This window comes from Crinia signifera, chromosome 6 (assembly GCF_055691185.1).
Source record: "Crinia signifera chromosome 6, ASM5569118v1, whole genome shotgun sequence".
NCBI lineage: Eukaryota > Metazoa > Chordata > Amphibia > Anura > Myobatrachidae > Crinia > Crinia signifera.
This window is the reverse complement of record NC_139222.1, coordinates 95,802,239-95,828,133: the sequence shown is the minus strand read 5'-3', so window position 1 is coordinate 95,828,133 and position 25,895 is coordinate 95,802,239. Positions and strand designations below refer to the sequence as shown.

The 25,895-nt window shown below is 43.5% G+C and overlaps 1 protein-coding gene across 14 annotated transcripts in view; it reads left to right on the top strand.

The window, feature by feature from the left end:
- Positions 1–25,895, top strand: part of BCAS1 (brain enriched myelin associated protein 1) — an 80,054-nt gene that overhangs the window by 8,017 nt on the left and 46,142 nt on the right. For 6 of the 14 annotated variants that reach the window (XM_083146520.1, XM_083146512.1, XM_083146523.1 and 3 more), the window contains exons 4-7: positions 13,120–13,269; positions 14,925–14,960; positions 18,757–18,927; positions 24,613–24,654. In XM_083146520.1, coding sequence (XP_083002646.1) covers positions 13,120–13,269; positions 14,925–14,960; positions 18,757–18,927; positions 24,613–24,654 — 399 coding nt within the window. The remainder of the gene's footprint in view (positions 1–13,119; positions 13,270–14,924; positions 14,961–18,756; positions 18,928–24,612; positions 24,655–25,895) is intronic. The other 8 variants (XM_083146522.1, XM_083146514.1, XM_083146519.1 and 5 more) reach the window with 6 other exon arrangements.

Here is a 25,895-nt window from a genome sequence, read left to right as displayed (position 1 = left end):
TGAGATTTAATAGGATGAGAGATTCAGAAAGTGAGAGATGTGGTAAGAAATCTACAGGTTTTTTAAAGCGGCAATCATTTACACTGCAAATCCAGTTTGATTTTGCAGTGTAAATGATTGCTGCTTTAAAAAAACCTGGAGATTTCTCACCAAATCTCTCATTTTCGGAATCACTCATCCCATTAAATCTCACCATATATGTGTGTAGCTTATTCACAATATCATCTGCATTCTATGCAATTATGAAACAAATTGACATCCTCTGTCTTAAACCAATGGTTCTCAAATCTCATGTTTTCAGGTCACTCAGCAGTTGCACAGGTGTTATAATTACTCACTGACACATTTTAAAAGATCCACAGGTGGAAAATATGAACAGTTTGGGGTTATGAGGGCTGAATTCAAGAATCGACAGTATTTCTTATTCCTAGCAAAGTAGCTGTCAGGATCCGTGGTCGCGCGTGTTCTCGGCTGTGACCGTAGTGTTCCAGTGGAGGGCGCTGGAGGCTTTGGTCTTTGCTGCACCCGGCGAGCAGGTCGTGACCCTCTGTCCTGGTTCCCTGATCCCAACTGTGTGACTGAGAGTCTTTAGTCACTGGGAATGAGTATAGCGGGTGGGTAATACTGGTTATAGACAGTCTTGGGTATCACTGTCGCTCTGGAAACTGGGGGGGGGGCAGCCTGGGAGCTGGTGGTAGATTCAGTCTGGGCACTGAAACACTGGGGACTTGAGTTATTGGCAGTTCCGATGACACAGAACACAGCTAGGTGAGGGGTTGACGTGACTCTGATCAGAGGTGCGGAGTCTAACCCACCAATGGTTTTCACCAGGGATCCCCGCAAGGGAGTATGGATTTCGCTGCACCAGTGTGCAGGTTGCTGCCCTCTGTCAGAGTACCTCACCCACTGTGCCACTACTGAGGAATGTGTACTGAGAGATCAGTGATGGTTCGGGAACCGGTGTAGTGCAGTATAGGACTGGAAACTGATGGTGTGCTGTAATGGACTGGGACTGTCTGGGAGCTAAGGATCCGAACCGCCCTGGAAGCCGATGGTTATAGAAGCTCTAAAGCTGTTGACTGTGTCGGCCTGAGAGCTGCAGACTGTGTCGGACTGAGAGCCATCAACCTGGTTGTCAGTGAAGGTGTGGACCTGGGAGTCAGTGAAGGAGTGGACCTGGGAGACGGTGATGCAGTGGACTTGGGAGACGGTGATGCAGTGGACCTGGGAGACTGTGATGCAGTGGACCTGGGAGTCGGTGACGGTGTTGACCTGGGAGTCGGTGACGGTGTTGACCTGGGAGTCAGTGACTGTGTCAGCCTAGGAGCCGTGGACGGTATTGGCCTGGGAGCCATGGACAGTATTGGCCTGGGAACCATGGATGGTATCAGCCTGGCAGTCGTGGATTGCATTGACTTGGGAGTCGACGCCTGTGATGACAAAGGAGTCGATGACGAGGTGGATGGCTTGGGAGCCTGTAGAGATCTCTGCTAGTGATAACTGGAAGGCACAGGCTACTTCTAGTGGACGCTGTAGATGGTAATGAAGATAGTCTGGCAAATGAAAGGTAAACCAGGGAGCTGTTTGGCAAGAACCACAGATCACAGGTACACTATACAGATAACTCTGGAACAGGGAACAGGGAGCCTAGAATGCTAACTTCTGGGGAGTCACTCAGGGATAAGACTAGTTGTTCAAGGCAAGGAGGAAGTGTCAGAGGCCTGACCTATAACCCCAAAGGTAGCTGGTGATTGGCTACTGGTCGCAGCAGAAATTGGGTCAGCTCCACTTCCTGGATATACTTGGATCATATGACCTGTGCTGGAATCAGGAATCTTTAAAGGTGTTAAATTAGCCTGAAATGCAAAGCTGCTGCAGCAGCATGGACACAAACAAGCCTGGAGACATAGGGAAATAGAAAATAAATGTGAACCAAGTCAGGTTCATGACAGTTGCTCTATAATAATCAGGAATGTTATTTAATGCAATACCCAATGCAGATATTTTTAGGTTCAGTTTATATACTGGACTAGTGACAGATGTATACCCAAATCTACCATTAAATTATTGGTCTTGCTTTATCCATTTATCAGAATTGTCCCTAGTTGTCTACTGTACTAGGAGGCGGTTTTGTTAGACTTAAAAATTATATGAACTACTACAAGTGTCAATGCCATGCACATGGGCCCCTGGGTCTAGGGATCCTCCCACACCACACACCATGCACCTATTTAATTATATTCAGGCTCCGACGACCCAGTGCTTGCTGCAAAGCTGTAAATAACTCTAGGAAAATGGCTGTCATGGCCATTATCTGGTGATTCGCATATGTGCAAAAGTGATGTCCCCAGGAATGAATGTGACTTTGTTCAGAACTCCCTTGAACACTAATGATCCCTTGTTCATTTTCAATTAGCTTTATTGGGCCAATAATTATTATTATTATAATTATGTCATTTTTGGGGTGATACTCTACAAAGAGCAGAATTATGGGTAAAAAGATGTGGGACAGGCATATGGATGTGTATATGGATTGGATAGGTGTCTTAAACTTTGCAGGTGGGAGTTACAGGTGTTTTGTTAAAAATATTTTAAATTGTCTTAAACTGACTTAAAAAAAATTACCTTACAGGTATTTTTTAAGAAGAGGATTTAATAGCTTAAATACATCATTCTATCATGTTTAAACCAGCAAATCATCCAGTTAAAAGCAGTGAAGAAGTCCAATTAATTTTCTTTAGGACGTTAGTAGATAGTAATAAATAATGTTATCCAAAATAATTTGCCTTTTTTTTTCTATACAGGCTAATTTCCCCCCCCAAAAAATCCAGTTGATTTTTTTTTAAGTAAATCAGTGGTGTCAAACTCATGGCCCTCCAGCTTTTGTGGAACTACACATCCCATCAAGCCACAGATTTTATATAATGGATTGATAAAACTGTGGCAGGGTATGCTGCGACTTGTAGTTCCACAATAGCTGGAGGGCCATGAGTTTGACACCACTGAAATAAATGATTGTACCTTTTTTTTTTTTTTAAATGGACAGTATGAGTATCAAAGGGATAGCACAGAAATTGGGTGTGATAGGTGTGTAAGGGGCGTATTCAGTCTTGGCTTTCACCAGGTGAAAAAATGGCAAAGATTCACCTTGCAGTATTCAATTACGAGCATTTTTGCCTGTTTTTGAATACATTTTCAACTATGCCATTTAACTTTTTTCAGGGGAGGAACTGGCATGGGAAAAATGCCCACAAAAACAGGCGAAAAAAAAACGCAAATTCGAAAAAAATCACGTAAATTTGCGTCAATTTCGCAAATACATGTGGTTTTCGCCAATGCTGGATTTTTCATCCAGTCAAATAAATCAGCACTGGGATTGAATAGGGCAAATCGAATTCACCCCAAAAATGGGTAAAAACTGCAGATTTTTTTCACCTGGCAAAAATGTCTTCCAGGATTGAATAAGGCCCACAATCTCTTCCAATAACCTCTAGCGCGCCAAATGAATATGCTCCCAAGGCTTAATAAAGACGAGTAGCTAGTAGTATGCATGAATGTATCATGGAATCTCTTGAAGTGTTTTTCACTACATAGTTTTACATTTTGTTTCTAAAGTTGATCTACCCCATAAAATGGCCGTTGTGTGCAGACAGTTCCTCACTTTATAGGAGGCAATGTGTATAGATAGTTAGATACACAACAGTTGTGTCCTCTCTAGTGGCGCTCAGAGTAAACAATAACTGTTCCTCACTTTGGCTTATTAAAGAGTTTTAGCAGTTTGTTTTTGTAATACAGATCATTTAACTGTGAATACAGTATAATGTGCTTAGGTCCAGGTACTGAACCTGGTATTCACAACTGGCAACAAAGGGGAGTTGTACTGGCACAGACTCCCAATTCAGCCATAACCTTTAATATAGCCGCATCTGCATTTGCATATCCTGCTGAAGAAATATTGTTTATTTTCCCATGAGCCTAAGCAAGCAAGCAAGCCGAACCCAGCAAGTGCATTAGTCTGCAGACAATGCTGTAGGATTTTATGCTGGGGAACGTTCCAGGCAGGAAGAATCATTTGGTGAGAGACATGTGAATGTTAATTATCTAATATAGTAACCTGCAGAATAATTATGTAGGCTCTCACTATTGCAGCTATCCCACTGATGCATAAATATAAAACATACGGCTAAGCTTTTTAATCACTTTACTTGACACTAGTTTTGAGGTCAGGTTAGGCTAAGGGTGGTATCCTATTACCCACGATTGCTGATCGCTGAAATAGGCTTGGCGTGTGCCACGTCTTATCTGGGATTTTGTTTTGCATGTCTCCCCGGAAGTTTTTTGCTCCTGATGTTTTAATCTGGGGTAATTGGATACCCCCACCCCACCTTCTTATGTGTTTCCCTATAGCTTCCACTCACTTTCACTTTTTTTAGTTACTGGCGTACCAACTCCATGTCACCTCCTGCCACACAGAGCACATTATTGGGATGGGATACGGTCGGATGGTCGACTTAAAGATGGTCGACACCACTGGGCCGACATACTGCAAGGTCGACAGGGGTCTAGGTCGACATGGGTCAAGGTCGACAGGTCATTAGGTCAACACAAGCATTAGGTGAACATGGTCCAGGTCGACAGTCAAAAGGTCGACATGGGGTTTTTCAGCTGACATGTGCCGACGGGCGGTATATCATGCCCTACCATCCACTAGGGCGTGGTGGGAGAATGGGAGAGTAGTGTACCAAGCGCAGCATTGCGAGAGCATAAAGCCATGCAAGGGTATGCGATGCATTTAATCCTGTGTCCATGTCGACTGTGTCGACATTTGGGTTAAAAAAACTGTGAAAACCCCCATGTCAACGGTTTGACTGCATTCAAGCATAACCCAGAATAGCTCATTTAAAGTATGTACATTTAATTGTGGTCAGCATGTGTAGGAGTCTGCTTCAATGAACATGCCTTGTTTACTGATTGTTGTTAATATATAGTCTATTCAGCCAATGACGTACAGTATTTATAATGGGTGCAAGGTGTTCTGTGCATATGGCCCTTTGGGTCAAGGGGGCAAACAACACACATCCTGCACTTACTTATTTTACTTAATTCTCAGTCAGTGGCAGCAACACTGCGCAACTTGTGTGGCTGCCATTTTCTCTGTTTTGCAGATGCGCAGTAGGAAAATCGGTGGAAATATGGCCGCTGCAACATTTCTACAGAGACCTATACTCTGGCTCAGTGTTAGGGTCTCCTAGTGACCCTAGTGTTCAGAGTTCCACTGTGCTGCACACTAGAGAGAAGAGGGCCAAAATGGACACTGAACTCTAGCCTCCTTCTCTGTTAAGACGCACATGGGAGCGATATTTAGCGCCCGGGCATGCGCATAAACATTTTGATTCTTCACCGGCCGCTCGCACACAGCAGTGTGAGAGGGGGGGGGAGTGGACCATGGTCGCACTCATGGGAACGCCCAGTGTTTCTTGGGCGTTCCCATAAAGATGCTGGGCATTCCCATGGAAATTTGCAGATGACCTCGGCGGAAATGATTTGATGGTTGGTGACCATCGAATGATTTTGCCCCTGCACACAAGGCTGCGAATGGATGTTTATGCTAAACATCCATTTGCATGCGTGCAGGGAAATCTGTGTCCGAGGGGGGGATGGGCGATTGTGCGGGCGATTGTGCGGGCGGCGTTTAGATGATCTGCAAAGCTTTGCGGGTCAACTAGAATGGGGCCCCATATCTTCAAAAGGGATGCAGTCGACAAAAGGGGTAATTGTCAGAGAGGAGTGCACTCAAGCACTAATTCTTGCTTATGTTTTTGCCAAAATGGCCACTTGTAACACTTACACCATGCCCCTGCACCTTATTAGTCTCTGTATATGTGTAATGTACAACTTTGGTGCCAGGTGTTCTGCACCAATAGGACATATCAACAATTCAATGGTACTCCACTTGAATATTGAAGTATTCTATATTAACTAGATCCCAGCACCAGGCACTAAAGGGTGAATTTAGTAAAGGTTCTAACAATGAAAAGAGGTATTGATGCTTATAGAAACCAATCAGATTCTGTCAATCATTTTCTAGGATGCAATAGAGAATAGAGGATGCAATAGAGAAATTATAGACATAATGTGATTGGTTGCTATGGGCAACATCACCTTTTACCAACCTTTACTAAATGTACCCCATATGTAGTGGTAAGTGCCAGGAAATAGAACGGTCCTGTAATCATCTACTGCCAAGCGTAAGGAAATAGTTCTGTGCCTGGAGCAGAAACAGGTGCTGTACTTGTAAATGCCACCTACCTGTACCTGGTTCCCAGAACTGTGAACATTTATCCTTACCAATCTCTGCAGCTGCTAACCCTTTACTCACAGTTGGTAGTGTGCTGTGATAAAATCAAGCATTTTTTTAAATCGCTGGCCGATATGCAAGTTGATTGACACTAAGGGGGGTATTCAATCACCGGCGACCATCTCCTGATGGGGTAGATGGCCACCAGCCCTATTCAATGCTGTCTTCCTCGACAGCATTGAACAGGGGAGCTCGGCAGAGTGAGCCCGACTTCACAAGCAGCCGGGCTCGTTCTGCCGAGAAAGGCCGGGAAGTGACAAGCTTTCGGCTGCAGCTCGCCTTTCCCCGGCCGCAGCCCGCGCCCATGCCCCCTTCTCGCCCTGCTGCAGGCGGGACATTGAATCCCACCTGCAAATTCTCGGACGAGCTGACCGAGAAGGGGACAGGGTCACGGTTGTCGAGCAAGCTTGACAGCCGTGACCCCAGATTGAATACCCCCTAAGCCGGCATTTGTAGCTGTCACCCGGCACTTTACTGGGAGTGTCAGGAAAAATGCAGGCATGTCCAAGTGTTTTCAGGGAGGGTGTGTTTTCAGCTCCTGCCCCGATCAGCCAGTTTGTAACTACTGGACGAGTAGGTCCTGGGCTACGCACAAACTAGAAAAAATCATTCAATGGTGAGCGATCGTGAATGGATTTGCTGCTAATTGCAGGGATACAATATTTCTGCAAGCCTTTTACAGCGATCAGGTCTAAAAACCCTATGTATGAAGTGTAACGCATACCTTTTACATAAGTAAGAGAAGAGTGTTTTGGCAGGGCCATATACACCTTCTGTTTTGTGCCATTGTACAAGGGTGGAACAAATTGTACCTGTGTTTGAAGACAGGTGGTGTTGCTGAGGAAAGTTGGTATTACTATCATGTACTGCCATCTTTCAAACAACACCATACCAAATGTCAGATTGATTCATAGGTTAGTTTTTTTCCCACCATGACGATGCACCAGCTCCCTCATCCGGAATTGTTGCGCCCAAATTGCATGAATTGTGCTACGAATTGTTGCCGCATCTGCTGTACTCGCCCGACTTGGCTCCCTGCGACTTCTTTCTGTTCCTTACAGTGGTGTAGCTAGGTGCTATGGTGCCCGGAGCAAGGGCATGTTTTGCGCCGCCCCAATTTATAGTAGGCGGGGCTCTTGCGTGGTGAAAAGGGGGCACGGCCTATCATTATACCACACACCGTAATTGCCATTGCATATTTTTGGGAACTTTGTAATGCCCATTACACATAAAGCCACACGCCGTAATGCCAATTACACATAAGGCCACACCTGATGCCCATTACATATTATATAACAAACCGTAATGCCCATTACACATTTGACACATAAGTGCCATTTAGCTACGTGCTCAATGCCAAGGGTCTCCATGCTTGATGTCATGGGGGGCTTCATGCTCGATGCCAAGGGGGACTGAAATTGCTCATTGCCAGGGGGGAATGAAATTGCTCATTGCCAAGGGGAGAGCAAAATCCTGATGCAGCCGGCTCCAACAGCTGTACTACTGCCATGTATACAGCTGCAGGGATCTTCTAGGGCTGCCGGACGGGGTCCCGACAGTCGGGATCCCGACAGTCATTAACCCGACATCGGGATCCCGACTGTTAAAACACTGACGGCCGGGTTCCCGACGGCCGTCGGCTATTTTCCCTCGTGGGGGTCCACGACCCACATAGAGGGAGAATAGAATAGGTGGGGAGCGCAGCGAGCCCGCAAGGGGCTTTGTTGCGCTGGCCATGCTGTCTGAGACCAGGCAGTTGGGATCCCGACGTCGGGATAATGACTGTCGGGATCCTGACTGTCTGTGAATCATACCACACCCTCTTCTAGACAGTCTACACCGGGGGGAAGGGGGTGATGTAGAGGGCAGTAACATAACAACTCCCCTTAGAAGGAGGGAACATAGGGCAGGAACACACATTCTCCCCTTCTCCTCCGGAGGTGCCAGCTTCATCACCCAAATTAAGAAAAAAAGTGCTCCATAAGACTTTACTTAAAAACTAAAATCCACCTTGATGTGATGTGTGACAAACTGAGGAGGGCAGGAGGCACAGCAGGGCGGCAGCCAGCAGCAGTCAGCCTCCTCCCCAGGCTACAGCCAGCGCTTGGGACGGAGTAGCCAGCGCTTGAGATGGAGTGACGCTGCTGCAGCCAGGGAGGAGGGAGTGTAGCAAGTTACTTGCAGAGAGACTGAGGGTATAGTGTTGCAAGGGGAAGAGAGAGGACCAGGGCCGTCTTAACGCATGGCCTTTATGGGCAGTTGCCCTAGGGCCCCACAGCGTTAAGGGCCCAAAGCCTTCCAACACCCCCCCCCCCTCCGGAGTCCGGCCGCAACAACAAGACAGTGTCACAGTATGTGTGGTGTGCGGTGCCCGGGTGCCGCCGATACCCAACAGCTACCGCACCGCACAGCATTACTGGGACTTGGAGTATGGGAGGAGATGCTGTTTGTTACGCAGTGGCCGCCTCCCCGCAATTGGATAGCGCGGCCGCCGCGTGACCGCGACCCCTCCCACTCTCCCACTAATCCTGTGCAGGGCGGGCGCAGTCCTGTCGGCAACGTGACCAAGGTGGTGTCAGAAGACGGGCTGCTGCAGGCTGCTTCTTCGTTCTACTGCCCTGGCCCCTGCCCAGTGCCCTGCCCTGCCCTCAGCCCTGTGGCACCTCATGTGCGCTCACGCTGTGCACGGTCACCTCTAGGCTCCACCACTGCAGCACCACGCGACGCGGCTCCCGGCACCCTGACCCTTCCTCATGTGAGTAAGTGAGAGTGTGGCTTCTGCTAGGGATGGGACATCGAACGAAAACATCGGTCAAATGATGTTTTTAAACATTGGTACTGTGAACCCGATGTTAACCGATATCAACCGATGTTTCGATATTTTTTTTTAAATAAACTGGTTACCAAAGCATAGAATACACTAATAAGCTTCTGAAATGATAAATATTCCCTCTATTAAGTTTATCTTGTTGGGCTGGGTGCAGTTGCACTCTCAAATCCACCACTTAAGTATAAAAGATGCAACATTGCCAACATCAAACATATGAGCAACCCTATTGTTGCTTAGAATAACCATCAGAACAAAGATGCTGGAGCCAGTGCAACTGCAAATTAATGTTTGAAACACATCTGCGTTTGACAAACCAGCCCCCATCCCCTCCCTCAAATAGAAACTACTGTACCTGTCACTCAGTATCTGCGTCCGCTGTTACTAATAAATCACTGCACAGAAATAAACTGTGCAAATGTCTGCATCCACAACTGAATCAGGCCCTTTGTAAGGTGCTGTGATATGCTTGCTGCATAATAATAAATCAATTGATAGATTGTAAGCTTGTGAGCAGGGCCCTCATACCTTTGTCTGACTGTAAATACCCAGTTTGTTGTATCACTGTCTCCTATTGTAAAGCGCAAGTGAATATGCTGTGCTATATAAGCAGGGCCGGCGCCACCACTAGGCAAATCTAGGCATTTGCCTAGGGCGCCGGCCACTGGAGGGCGGCATTTTGTGCCGCCCGGGTACCTGTAATACGTCGCTGCCTATTTAAATCTGGCGGCGGAGGCAGCGGGGGTCCCTGCAGTCCATTAAAAAATCACGAGCGCTATCCGCCGGGCTATGCGGAAGCGCTTCTAGTGTGAAAACTCTGGCAGCACGGCGCACGCTGATCTCAGCCAATCAGCGTGCTGCCAGTGAACGACAGGTACCCACCCACCCACCCACCCACCCCCCCCCCCCCCCCCCGGCACCGGGGCGCTAGTTGTTTAGGTAGGGGCCCCACTGCACCTCTTTGCCCGGGGGCCCATAATGCTGTTAAGATGGCCCTGGAGAGGACATCATACCTAAGTGCTGCTGGCTGCTAGTAAATGTTCTTAACTCTGCTAAATTCTGGCTGCAGTTTAGCATATGTTATCTAAACTTTCAGACCCCACTCCCTCTGTGCCAGGCTTGTGCAGGAGCTACGTATGTGCAGTTGTCTGGGAGATGGCTACAGGCACAGAGGTATTCATAAATAACTTGCCGTATACAGCAGCAGCTCTCCTGGGCACATAACCCCCGACCTCTAAATGCAGAGCCCAATAAAGCATAAAACTAGGGCTGGAGAGGTGTACAGATAAGGAGAGAGGAGGGAGGGAGGCAGTACCTTAACCCTTTCAGGGCACGAAGCACTTCAAGTGCATAGAGATCAACTTGCAGTCGGCAGTATCAGACGGACTGCCCTGGCGGAGGAAGGAGGCGCATTGGCTGTGATGCAGTCTCGTCCTCTGTGTGACAAATCTCCCTGCCAGGCAGTCAGTCCCCCTCCTCTGTCTCCCTCCTCAGTCTCTGACACTGCTGCTCGTGTTCCAGTCTCTGCGCAGACTACAGAGAACGGAAGCAGCCTTCTGCTGGAGGTCATTGATCAGCAGCCTCCCCCTCCCAGTAATGCACTGCGGGTGACAGGCATTTATTATCAGGGTGGTGGGTACATACAGGGTGTGATGGGGGGGGGGGGGGGGGGCGGGGGCTTGCTAGTCATCACAGATGACTGAGCCTGCCCGAGCAGCAGCAGCAGCTTCAGTCATAAGTATTGGAAGAAGATGCTATAATTGCAGGGATCATTTGCGGAGGGGTGGCGGGCCAGCGGCGCCAGTCCACCAATCGGCGCCCGGAGCAGGAGCTCCGGTGGCTCCGCCCTCCCTACGCCTCTGGTTCCTTAACCTGAAAACGTGTCTCGCAGGAAAAAAAATAACAATTTATAGCGCAATTCATGCAATTTGGCTACAACAATTCTGGATGAGGGAGCTGGTGCATTGTCCTGGTGGAAAAAAAAATAACTTATGAATCAATTTTAATTTGGTATGGCGCTGTTTAGAAGATGGCAGTACACGATAGTAATACCAACTTTCCTCAGCAACGCCACCTATCCTTAAACACGGGTACTTATTAATCCAGCCTCGTATGTCAATTGTTGTATCATGAACTTGTGTTATATGTTAGCATGTGTTATGTAACACACAGAAACGATACACTGATGTTGATTTCTAGTCCTAATGTGTTCAGTCACAAATGAACGTTTATTCACCAGCCTACCTGCCTCGGCTAGTGTAACTGTAGGGGCCCTATACAAGACATCCATGGGGATTAATAGTACTTTGTCAATGTTCTCAATATTGACTGCCAGCGTTTAAAAGATACATGTCCCGGGGGCATACCTATTGTAACTGTCCTAGAAATATGCATACGCTACAAATCCTCAGAATGGCTAAATGAGAAGATAATGCAGAATGTTGTCTTCCTCTTTCTCATCTCTAGAATGTATCAACCTGGGACATACTATTGGCCTATCTTACATTCCATACAGCTGTCATCCTAAGTTCCAGACACAGTGGCCAACTGCAGAATAATATTTCTTTGTCATATTACAATGTAGCTATGTACACAATGTCACTTTTATGCTGTGAGGGCAAATCCACGTTCTCCTGTCCCCTGTTCTCCTGCCAGCACTGATACATGCTCAGTGCATCTCACTCATGAACACTGCCACAGTGTTTTCATCCGCACGCCCTCACAGATCAGCTGAGCTGGCAGCAGAACAAAGGAAAGAAAGGAGCTTGGTGGAGTGGAGTAATAACCATGTAATATACTGCAGCCAGCTTACTGTGACATTCAATTTCCTATATTACTACTGACATGGATCACCAGAACTGCACCACTTACTGTGTATACACAAGGCCAGATAAACAATGGGGTGGATGGAGGTGCAGCTCAAGGCCTCCACATAAAAATAGGTCCATCAGCATGACAGCATGATGATCACTAGCTGGCCACATGGTTGGCCATAAATTATAAGTATTACAATGTATTGTTTTATTTTCCACACAAACTTATTCAATTGTTTGGAGACACTGGGGCTTATAGTGTATGGGTTCTACAAGCTACATGGAATTGGTGTCACCCCCTCCACTTTTCATAATAGGCCCTTGGACATTTCCAGCTCCAGGCCCATGAGGCTCTTATTCCAACCCTTTGTATACAGTATGTGTATAAACAGTGGCAGTATGGAAAATGTGAGTGTGATCTTTATTCATTCAGCATGACCACTTTGTCAGTGCTGGCGAGTCCTGATCACTTATGTATCTGCACGTAACCGTGATCACCAACAGATAATATGTATACAGATGGAGCGCCGGCCATCTACCGGGGGTCTGGTGGTCGGATCGACAACCACCAGCCCCTGCTGGAAGTCCCCTTTCAAAGGAGCTCACCCCACTGTCTCCCTGCCCTTCTTCCCACTCGCGCATCCCATTCCAATGAAGCTCCCCGCCGAGTGCCCCCACCTTTCCAGACAGCACAGGGCATTATTACATAATTCACTGTACACAAATGGGTGTATTTCTCTCTGCGGGACAGATGTACTTAGCTTAAAAAGTGATAAAATGGGAGTGATAAACCACCAGCCAATCAGCTCCAACTTCCATGTCACATGCTGTGTTTAAAAGATGACAGGTAAGAGCTGATTGGCGGTTTATCACTCTTCATTTTATAACTCTTCAGTGCTTAGTACATCTAGCCCTGCATCAGCCCACAGTGAGGATGTCTGTATATTCTATGAGGGGGTGGTAATACGGCATGCCACAAGAGGTAGACTTAATCCACATACGAACCAGGATTTTTGAACAATGAGCCATTACTATAATTTTACTCTGTTTTAAAATCTGAAAAATAGGTGTCTGAGGGAATAATATGTAACCATTGTATCTTCTCCAATTCTGACTAAAAGAAAAAAGAAAATGGAGGTCTCAGGAAATCATCTTCCAAAAAGGAGAAAACCAAGAGCGCAGTGCAACAAACTGCAGAGACAGCAGATAAGGGACTGAGAAAGTCTGAGAGCCCCAAATCTGGGACACTTAGCAGATTGTTTAGGCAGAAGGTTGGTATTTCTGGCAAGACTGGAAACACTTCTGCAACAGAGAGCAAGTTGTAACATACCACACTATCTGTGGCACAGTGTTTCTATGCTGACCCACTAATCCGTGTAAGGTCATCTCTCCATCTCCTATTTGTGTTTTAATTGATCTTATTAGTATTCATTATACTAACAAGTATCACACCATCAGATTTGTAATAACCACAAACTAATAATTACCTTGTTTTGTATAATCTTTATTTATACCCAACTTTTCCCGATTATTCACCGTTCAATGGAATTTGTATCTAATTGCTTCTAAAAGACTTCAATGGTCAATAAAATAATTTTTCCTCAGGACACCATTTCATGGTGTCGTGAGTCTACTTGTCAACATTTATAATTAACTTATTGTGCAATTACAAAAAAGGCAATGGGAAAACAACTGTAGAAGACGTAATTACATGTGTGATGAAAGGTGTTCCTGTGACTGCTATTGATAAACTGACAATCCATCATTTAGACCAAGGTGTATTAATACCATAACTACACTTCAATTATTGCTTAATTGATGTATAATTTGAAAGCGAGATTTCATATATCTTATGTTTGTGGTAAATTGTGCACCATTACATTTATTGTTTTAATGGCTATTGAAAACATAATTACATTTAAACATATTAGAAGGTTCGTTACTTAGGGTCTGATTTTGAGTTGGGTGCAAAACACAAATAAAGAGCACCTTGACTACAGGTGGGATTAACTGTAACGTGCTGAGAAGGTTAGATGTGTAAGGGAAGTGCCTAAACTGAAATCCAAACTGGACTGTAAAAATTAAGCTGTCCAGCATGTGTATGCTACCTGCAAAAGAAGCCAATATGTATGCTGCATGCAAAATCAGTCAGTATTTACCCTGCATGCAAAAAAAACAAAAAAAACAACGAAAATGTAAATGCATCGCAACATGGCTTGTTCCATATCGTTACTTACTGTTTTCTGTTTTGGTCCCAAATCAGAACCAGAAGTTAAAAGTCTATGATGTTTTAAAATACATTATTATTATTATTAACATCATTGCATATTCAATATTCATTTGATATTTAAAATTATATTTTTGTTTGCAATTGGTTCTGAAGTAATGATATAAACATAATGTGGGTAATTTTAGACAGTTAGTAACACAAATCAGACTTTAATTAATACAATATATGTGGTGTCAATTTTGAGTCCCAGGTTTCTCTTGGCATTTTTGGTAAATTTAAAATTTCACAAATATCTTTACATTTAACAGCATGGTTTAGTGATGTCACTAGTTCCTTAAGGAGTGATTTGCTGAATAATTGTGTGGTCCTTTAATGTTTCCCATTGTATGTAAACGCTTACATCAGAAAGAGAGACTCCTATGTTACACTTAACTCTTTACCATTGTAGGTGCACTGTATGTCTGGAACTGGCAGCAACAATTTAATAATAGTCCGTTTGAGAAGGTATTTCTGGACTTAAATAGTAAAAATAAATAACTACTGTTCCATAGGTTTAACCCAAAGTTCTAACAATCGTGTTTATTTCCATTCCATTATGTTGTTTAAAACTTACTAAACTGTGTAAATGACTGTTATTTTACCATACCTTGTAGCATTATGACTGCAATAATTTATTTATTTATTTTTATGTTACAGACAAAAAAGGATGAGCAACAGCCGAGTGGTAGCAACGTAAGTATGAATTAGGGTCTGTACTACATAAAGCATCTCTTATGTCCCTTTACTGAGGTCCGTGCAGAAAATGATCGTACGGAACCATCCAAGCAGGGGGTGGAGAGGGGCGTGAAGGGCTGTTTGAGCTCATTACCATATGCGTACGCCCCACGTTTCATGGGCGTTCCCATGAAACTGCTGGGCGTACGTATGGTAATGCGGCCGTGACGCACGTGTGGGGGGCGGACAGCTGACATAGCCGGATGTCAGCTGCCTGCCCATATCCCTGCTTTCATATGGAAAAATGTCCACGTGGTCTGGAGCACTCGGTGTTGCCTGACCCCTCGGTCCATCATTCGATGGTTGGCGACCATCGGAGGATGGGGGAGGTTCCCACAAATGGGGGAGGTGTTCACATGAAACATGCACTTGCAGCCCGTTCACTCAGCATCTTACCGCATTCGGACGGTGTGAGCGATCCGTATGGTAGGCGGGGAAAAGAACACTCGGTTCCTGTCCGAAATAAGCATCTCTCCGAATCAACTAGAATAAGGGCCTAAATACACTAATTAGAGATCTTTAGAACCCACCACAGATAGATAGTAGTTTTCAAGTGTAATTTATAGCATTTTTTACATTTCTAACCATAATCCGCCATTGATGCCCGTCAGATTTGAAGTAAAATACCGCTCCGTGTAGTTCTATGTGGTGGCAGTATCTGGCAGAGCCATTGTGGATTAAAAATGTTTTTATTCATATTCATTAAAGGTGCTTTTCTATTTGTTTTTGAAAACTCCATTCAGTTCACATCATAGAAACAGACAGAGGGCTATGTCCTCTTTAACTTTTTGAGTTTGTGAGTAATATAGGGGAAGAGGAGAAAGTTTTATCAAAGTAGTAGGAGAAAGATAGAAAGTTATTACTGATTGTGGTGAGTTTTTTTTAAAGTTGTCTTATTTTGTGATCTACTGTATACTGTATATTATCTATTTGATGTTTGTCTTTATTATAGGCTGTTGTTTTTAAGTCTTGTGTGTGTTTTTTATGTTTGAGTGTATTTTGTGTGGTTTTTTTTAATGCTATAGAGCAGGGTGGGGAACCTTTTTTGTGCCAAGGGCCGTTTGTATGGGGAAATAATCATTCAGGGGCCATATGTAAAAATTTATCTTACAAATTGTCCTGCTGCAGCTGCCCCTCAGTCCGGCTGCTGTTGATCAAGAGGAATCTCGTGAGAACTACCGACCTCTCGCGAGAATTCCCCTGTACTTGACTCCTGGCAAAGCCGGGTGGGTGGGCCACTCAAACCGGCTACGGGGCCGACAGGCAGCTGCAGTTGCTACCATGCCCACCAGTCTTGACCCAGGGTTTTATTTTGGCCAGACTGTGGCAATAAGATTCTTATTAGCTGCTGCTGGATGTCCACTGGTAAAGTTTCCGCAGTCAACCAGCCAATCACAATTGCTGATTTAGCCATCCCTGACTTAGAAGCTCCCCAACTGGGCGCCTCTGCTGGTAAGGAGGAGCATTTGTGGCACTGGGTATCATGATGTGCTACAAGTAGCTGCCAAAGTTGCCTCAGGGATGGCCTTGCCCTACCATCAATTGCATATTTTAACAGCTATTAATGAATGTTGAGTTTGATCCTAGAATTTACCACTGCAGTGACCTACAGTAATAATGGCTACTGCTGTTTATGGGTTATCATGTAGGGCTTGTACTAGGAATCACAAATTGTACGGAGCATAATCCATATCATACAGGGGTTGTTATGTCAGTGTGGCTTTCTGTTTAAAAAAAACTGTGTTCCCTTGAGCAGTAGTAATCAGTGAGGATCATTTTCACTGGAAACCATTTTAATTAATTAGTTCACTACCGATCATTGAAACAAATTAAGTTTAGATTGTAAGATATGTGTAGTGTAATAGGATTGATTTCTCATAACTCAGATCTGAAATAGTGTCTAGAGATAAAAACAGATGCGTAGAATGGTTAAACAGCTAACAGATAGTGTGTCTGTTAATTAAACCAGTGTACATACATAGTGTAAATACAGCCTGATAATTTCTTATCCGAGTCGCAGACATTAGACGTGTTCCTCAGTCTCTTTCGTTGGCACAGACGGAAGGAAGTTTATTAAACCTTGAAAATATACAAATATGAATAATCAAAACATAATAATGTTTCAAAAGTTTTATAAGAAAATTTAGATTTTACAATGCAATATATTGGGTACTTGTGTATTATCACGGCGCCCACCTTTTCAATTGTAGGGCATTGTACAACCAAAAAATTGTGTCGCATCGCATGCGATGTCATCGCATGCGATGCGATGCAACGCGATTGGACCCGATTTTTAATTGTACCCCCCCAGACCCGATTTTTAATTGTATACCCACCCTGATGGGTAATGACTATGTTAAATGCCCCCCCATTGTTAACGCCACCCCACTATCAACGCCAACCTGAGCATGGTGAGCGCAGTGAGCCCGCGAGGGGTGGCGGTACGCGTCCTCCGACCTTTTCATACCCCCACTATCTACGTCGGCGTTGAGTTAATTTTATATAGTGTGGCGAGCGCAGCGAGCCCCCGAGCCCGAATCGTGGCGTGCCCAGCGAGCCCCGCGAGGGGACGCGGATGACTTCACATATATTCCACGAGTGCTCGCCACGCTTCGGGCTCGGTGGCTCGCTGCGCTCGCCACACTGTATAAAATTAACTCCACGCCGACGTAGATAGTGGGGGTATGAAAAGGTCGGAGGATGCGTACCGCCGCCCCTCGCGGGCTCACTGCGCTCACCACGCTTCGGGGTGGCGTTAATATTGGGTTGCCGTTAACAATGGGGGGCATTTAACATAGTCATTACCCATCAGGGTGGGTATACAATTAAAAATCGGGTCTGGGGGGGCATTTAACATGGGAATAAGCCCAAATCGGGCATGATCGCGACGCATCGCATGCCATTATAATATTATCGACGCGATATTAAAATTGTATACTCACGCCCGGGGAAAGGCTCAAATGGGACCCGATTCGCATGCCATCGCATACCTTAATTAGTGCAATGTGATGCGATGCGATGGGCGCCGTGATAATACACAAGTACCATATATTGTTACAAATGGCTAATCTGTGTGGGATCCACGGTCACTTTCCACTACTCCAGTCTTGAGTTTTCCCTACATTTAATTGAGACTGGAGCAGTGGTTGGCAAAGAAGACTCCCATCCATGAATACTAGGCGTGGATGTATATCATACACCTTCATCATCTATGATATGCATACTCGTTATAGGACATTATTAATCTTATCTCTGGCATGTGCACTCATTGTGATTAGTGGTTGCACTGAGCATTAAATAATTCTCCATAGGTCACCTTTTATTTCATCTTAACACAAAGACTGAGATCTGACATGCATTGGGGCCCAGCAGGTGACCATTCCCTTATGCTGAGGAGTTGGAGATTAAATTCCTATTATACTTCACTTATTTTATCTTCATACTATTGGTATAAGGATTTGGGCTACTAATAGGCATGTGAATACAGAGGACTTAGAACTGAGTTACTTGTATAGCATCACTGCCCCTACTAATCTTCCTGATTTTTAGGCTTGCTATATATATTATAATACTATATATATATATATATATATATATATATATATATATATATATATATATATATATATATATATTATACTGTATAATACATTTTCTAATTTCTATGTAACTGTAGAATAATACCATAGCAGTAAACGTGACTGATTACCACCTAACATCTAACTCCTTCACTAATAACTAATCTGTGTTGTAGGTTGTGGTATTGCAGTCTGTTGTGTCTGTAAACTCAGAGAGCTTGGACCCAGAGCAGGTACTAATTCAGGACCCTAAATCCCCTGATGTCCCATCACAGATCACAGCCTCAGAGGATGCTAGGAAAGCAGCTAAAGAACCCGCAACAAGACCCAAGCCATTTTGGAGAAAGGTAACATTTGTTTCGATTTACGGTATCTGGTTAACATGACATTCTATGGCAGGTGTCCTGTTCCATAGCACATATTATTATTATTATTATTACCTTCTATCTGCCTCTGTCTGTATGATTAATTTAATATCCGTCACTGTCAGCATTGTCAGATTGCACTGAAAATCTGTCTGAAAACAGACTTATTACACGCACAGTATCTATTACAGTATTTATTACTCTGCACAGCTTTCCGCTGCATCACTGTGCCCTCGGTAAACTTAGTATATGTTCACCTGCAAGTGGTTTTGCAGTCAAGTAGCATGCAACTCAGTGACTGTCATATTTGCATGCAATTGGCTTTGGAATATGGCCCTCATCATCCTTGAATGTAATATTGCACATTGATGTAACAGATGTTATCACGCCTACTGCCACATGCCACATCCTGTCACTACTAATACCCCATTCACACTGAACCTTTAACCCCTGTGCGATAGGTACAAGTACAATACAGGTTAATTGACCTGAGTCATGCTAAAAGGAGCTGGTTGGCTGATCAGGGACACTCGCAAATGGCAGTCACCACCCACTTTTCATGACATCATATTTGTGTGGGGAAAAAAAAGTGTACTTCGGACTTACACATTTTGAAAGGCAGACATGGGTTCAGTGTGAAAGGGGTAACCACAGGAATATCCCGAGTCCAATGTGCAGTATGAAGAGCTTTACACGGGTTATAGTGTTCAGTATCTTGGGCCAGACCCGGGTTGGTGCCAGTACTTCAGTGTGAAAGGAGTTTTAGTCAGTGGCGTACCTAAGTTTTGGGCGCCCCCCCGCCGCCGCCCGCCAAGCACCCCCAATCCCCAGCCGCCCTGCCGCCCATGCAACAACCCCCCCCCCCCCAATCCCCTGCAGCCTTACCTATCGCACTGGTCCCGGCGGCTCCATTCTTCTTCTGCTGAGGACCACCACAAAATGGCCGCCCTCATACAGCAGACTCAGATTCAGAGAACTGTGTGCTATATGGGGGCGGCCATTTTGTGGTGGTCCTCAGCAGAAGAACGGAGCCGCCGGGACCAGCGGGATAGGTAAGTCTGCGGGGGATTGGGGGGGGGGGTGTATCTATAGCACCGCAGCCCCCGGTGCCCCCACATGCACAGCGCCCCCCCGCGGTGGCGGGGGCTGCGGTGCTAGAGTTACGCCACTGGTTTTAGTGACATCTCATTGAGCATTTCTTTAATAGGATTTCTTGCAATCATATCTCCCAACATTTGTTAATTCTAAATGTATCATTTAGGCCCACATTCATAAATATGGAATTTCCTAAGAATTTCCTAAGAATTTTCAGCTAATTATTTTATTTTTAAATAAATGTTGGCAGTGGATGGTGGCTGATATCAAGAACTAAATTATATCTGTCTAATCTGGAAAGTTTCAAGCATAATGGATAAAATTGTATATTCCTGATTTTTTTTTTTTTTACTTTAACAAGTTGGAACAGTTTGTAAAAAAAAAAAAAGCAAATGACTTTGTGTCTGAAAAAAAATATATATATAATATATATATATACTCAGTGCATGCAGAAAGTATTCACAGCACGTCACTTTTTCCACATTTTATGTTGCAGCCTTATTCCACAATATGTCCCTCATAATTCTATGCACAATACCCTAAAAAGTATTTTTGAATATGATGCCACAAGCTCGGCACACATATCTTTGGGCAGTTTCACCCATTCCACTTTGCAGCAACTCTCAAGCTCCATCAGGTTTCCATGCACAGCCATTTTCAGATCTCTCCAGAGATGTTTAATTGGATTCGAGTCTGGGCTCTGGCTGGGCCACTCAAGGACATTCACAGAGTTGTCCTGAAGCCACTCCTTTGATATCTTGGCTGTGTGCTTAGGGTAGTTGTCCTGCTGAAAGATCAACCTTTGCCCCAGTCTGAGGTCAAGATATTCTAAAGCAGCGTGCGTTTTGAACTAGATGCGATGCTGTCTAGGCCAAAAAGTATGTGCTGCACATATTTTTTGTACCTTGCAATGTGATGTGCATGTGAGCATGCATCGCATTGCAAGATAAAATAGCACCGTGTGTGGGCACCCTAAGATTTCAGGTAAAATAGCACCAAATCTAACTCTCTCTTCAAATGTTACATGTGCCCCACCTACAGTGCAACATGGTTTTGCCCAGTTGCTTGTTTTTTGTTTTACTTACAAATGTTGAACATTACTCATTGTCCATTACAAATATGACAAATGTTTTGTAAAACAAAAATGTAATGATAAAAAATGGTTGTGTGATACTGTATATAGCTATTGTTCATTAGTATATATTTTGAAAAAGTTAATGTGTTAACCCTGTTGAGCACCTATGGTGATTAGGTTGGGGAGGATAAGACTCAGGGGTTTATTGTAGACTGGTTATGAGCTTTTTATTGGTCCATGCAATAACACCCCTTCTAGATGCATCTTCAGCCTGGGTAAGGGTGTGTCTGGTTTTGCCCCAGAGGCTGCGTGCATTTTGCAAAGTCTGTGCATATAGGATAAAAGGGCCCATACGGAGCAGCAGCACCACCAGGGTCCTCTCAGATGCCCTGATTGTTTTTATTCTAATAATGATTATTACTACTAGTGATTACAGTATAGAGGTCATTCTGGTCATGTGCAGCCCATCTGTGGGACTTGTATAGTCGCCGGCCCGTTCGTATGGATCAGTGAGGGGGGGGCAGCGGACATGGGTTGTGCCCATGGGAACACCCAGCATTTCATGGGTGTTCCCATGAGAATGCTGACCATTTACATGGCAATTCGCCCGTGACGTGGGTGCTGGGGACAGGCAGCTGACATCACCGGATGTCAGCTGCCCGCCCTCTTCCTGCAGATGGTAGCTGCAAATCTAAGACACCAGAGAGTTTCTTAGACTTGCGAGCACCTTAGAAATCATTAGATGGTCAGCGACCATTGAATGATTTCATATCTGCATGCAAGCTGCGAATGGAAAACATCCATACGCATGCATGCAGGTGAAACGTGCGTCCATGCGGCGGGCAGGCGTTCGTTTGTGTGGATGGCATTTACTTGACTTGCAAAGCTGTGAATTTTGCAGCGGTGTGAGTCAATCAGAATGACCTCCAATTTGCACATACCTTAGGTAAATTTCTTTATAGCAACTCTTACCATAAGCTGTTGGTCTGAAACCACAACTCCAAGGAGGTCCCTACCTACAGTTTATCATTTGACTAGTTGGCCAAATATGTCATCTACATGTCATTGTTCCATACAGTTGAATCTTAAACCAGAGATTCTAATGAATTCCAAACATTGTAATGCATTGCAGAAGGGGATTTGATAGAATTACCTCACACCACCAATAATGTAAAAATGACAGTAACCACTGTAAACATCAGCATAATCCATTGTGTCTCATTTCAATATTAACCCTTTGACTGCCAACATCTAAAACTATCTGCAAAAAAAATGGCAGCGTCGCTTACATTTGTTATATCAATTCAAATAAAAAATGTGCAAAATAAGATTATATTTCCTATATAAGGTAAACATTACAGGTCATTATGATGAATAGAAAGGTTTGCTTGCCAATTTCTACACCTATTTTGATAAATTCACTTGGCACTCAAAGGGTTAAGGGATAAATACAAAAAAATATTCTGGTTATAGAGCTTTACCTCCATGCTATGATAGGGCCAAAACTAGGATGTTTGTCACTCAGGGCAAGGTATGATGATCCTAGTAAATCTAATGGTTTGTTTGTTTTCCTCCCCATAATCCCTTGCTTTCCTTGCAGTGCTCGCCTGTCACTCTTATTGATTAATGAGAATCACAAAACAGGATTTTGATTAGTTTCAAGGACTGTGTTTGACATCATTGGGTGTGTGGCCAGAACTAAAAATATAACAGCGATAAAAACAGCCAGCACCACCCAACATGGTTCATGCCTTGCAGAAACATACCATAAACATACTGTATGGCAATAACTGCACTGTGCTAGGCACAATGTAATCAAAGAAAGAGGTTTTTATGTATCTCATTGATGTGTAGCATTACAAAATGAATAACATATTTGAGTAAGGTCAATATCCTCCTATAATGTTTATATATACCGCTTTAAGCATGTTTTGTGATCTGTCTGTACCAGTACATAGTTCACTCAGAAATAATTCTGCATCGCCTTCCAAAATCAAAGCAATGATTTTTATTTTATTTTTTTACCTCTCTTTTTTATTTTTTGTTGGAGAAAATATATGGTTTGATGTGCATGTAGTCAGTCCTGGGAGATTTCCTTTACATTTTCTTTTTTCACAATACCAAAATAATCAGTAGAATAGTTGACTATCTAGTCATAATGTTGGCCACACATCAGACCAACTTTCCTCCAACCATCCTACTAATTGTGTGGTTGGACTGAAAATCTGGTAGTGTATGGGGCAAATTCCAAACTCAGGAGAATGGACAAAAACATTTAGTGAAATTGTTTAAAAGAGGTCCAACTACAGTATATTGTCTGAATGACAATGAAGAAAAAGAGACTAGAGCAGCGCACAAATTTTGAAAAAACAAGTTTACAATTGGATGATCTTGAACATTATGTAATAAAACATAATAAAATGGTAAAACACAATACAAACAATTTTAAGAAGAATAATGGGCAACCCAATGAATTTGAATCATGCTGGAGAGTCCGTTCCTATAATACGCCTGTTGGATCTATGCAATGCAAGTGCAGATAGTTACCACCCTCAGTAGGGTCTGAGTGTCCTTCACCAAATCTTCCATGTGGTCGGTAAAATAAGGAACAAATCACAAACAGTCTACCAGATAGAGTGATATGTTTTATTAAATAATGTTCAAGATCATCCAATCGTAAACTATTTTTTATACATTGTTTTTTCAAAACTTGTGCGCTGCTCTAGTCTCTTTTTCTTTATTGTTATTTCACGGTACCAACTATACTGTTTATTGAGCAGCTGCAGGAAATTTCCACTCCTGGTGATCGCCCCCCAGTTCTGCCCCTTGTGGGTCAGTCCTATATTTACATTTACATACTTATTGTCTGAGTGACAGTTGTTGTCCATTTTCAGATTTGGGAAACAAATGACTTAATTACAAATTACATATGCTCCTATCCAGTACCAGGTTTTTATTCCATCCCACCAACTAGTTGGATAGTTGGAGGAATGTTGGTGAGATGTGTGGCCAGCACTAGTTTTGCAAGTGTCAGAATTTTGTTGATTACCCTTCTCCAAATCATGTATAGCAAATAGCTTCTTGTATTGTAGAAAAAAAGTATACAAATCTTCACCCTTCAGTGATACCTGTTGTTTTTGAAATGTGGATAAGTTCCAGCTACTCTTATAAAATGTAAATATGGTATATTGGGGCCTATTCATGTAGCAGTTAGAATAATGTAGAAGTTGCCCAAAGCAACCTGTTAGCTGCTAAGTATAATGTTCTAGAATGCACTTGATTAATGTTGCTCCAAAGCTGATTGGTTGCCATGGGCAACTTCTCCACTGATTTCACTACTTAAAGAATAGACTACAGTATTTGTACTGAAATATGCTTTGAAATGTATCGAACGGTCAACTTAGAGCACCGGAAGATCCTCTTTCATTCTCTATTTATCTAAAGGCATGATACCTAAGAATCACCCAAACACATCTAATGTATCATTTTTTCTTCAGTCTTTTAAGGTAGATCCACAACCCATTCAAATCCAGGAGAATGTAAGTTTAAGTTGTAAAGTTTCCAATGAAACTTCCAAAATGAATAGGATCTATTTTAAACTCCCCCTTTAATCTATATACATTTAATTGCACTTTGGAAAGTGATGCTTATCCATGTCCTGTGTGAATAATCACATTTACCATCTTGGGTCTCGAAGACTGAAAAGGTCACAAAAATTGATTTGCCTTGATTTGGTGACAAATCTACATTTGCTTTGGTTTTGGGGGTTGCTCCAATCATTCAATGAATCAATGTTGTTTGGATTCTCATGGTAATAGTGCCCTCTTTCATGAGGAAATTAAGCACTCCGTCCATATTGTATTGTGTGATGACAGGTTGAACAAAATTGTCTGTGTGCCTAGGTGCCTTCTTGCAACCAACTGTGCAGACAATTTGAAGAAATGTGCCATAGGACAATTTGAGATTAACTATGTAAGGTATATGTCAGAAATTAAGGGAAGAACTGAAAATAAATTACTGTTGGCCCTTGTCATCACTGATGCACAACTGTCTATGTCTAGCAAATGATAGCTTGAGGAATTTATTCAAATAATGATTAAAAAAATGTAAGCATGCCATCCAGCTCCAGCATCAAGCATTCTTCATTTTATGCATATTCTTACTTGCTTCAAATACTATTATGTAATTAAAATGTACTCACCTTCCAGATTAAGTGGGTAATATCTAGACCATTGCTGGCTTGTAACCCACATCCAAAAAGCCTTATAAAGCCTTTATTGACAGCAGCCTGGACAATATACACAGTAGCTGTTTAAAGCCTGTAGTTCTGGGGTTCCCCAACCATGCTCCTTAAGGCAAACTAGCAGTATAGGTTTTAAGGATATCCATACTTGAGCACAGGTGACTTTAGGAGTATCATCTGTGCTCATGCAATAGATATCACTATATCCTGGACAGTTACAGGGAAATTTACTAAGATCGACCTTTTGTGGATGATCAGCAACTCATTTTTTTTGGTCTGAGGATGCAGCTTTTTTACTAAGCTGCCAAGTTCTCAGGATTCATATTTTCTAAAGGTGAATTCAATTGTATTTGGCTGCCGAGTTTACCGACTTTGTTCATACGAATGATGGAAAATGTCTGAGTTGTCCTGGTGCCTGTGGAAATCCTGCCAGTGGTCTATTGATTAGTACTTCATTTTCTACCATGATTTTCATTCATAAATGAGTAAAATCGTCTGATTTTTCAGTTTAGTAAATTTCTGGATGAAAATTGGAGA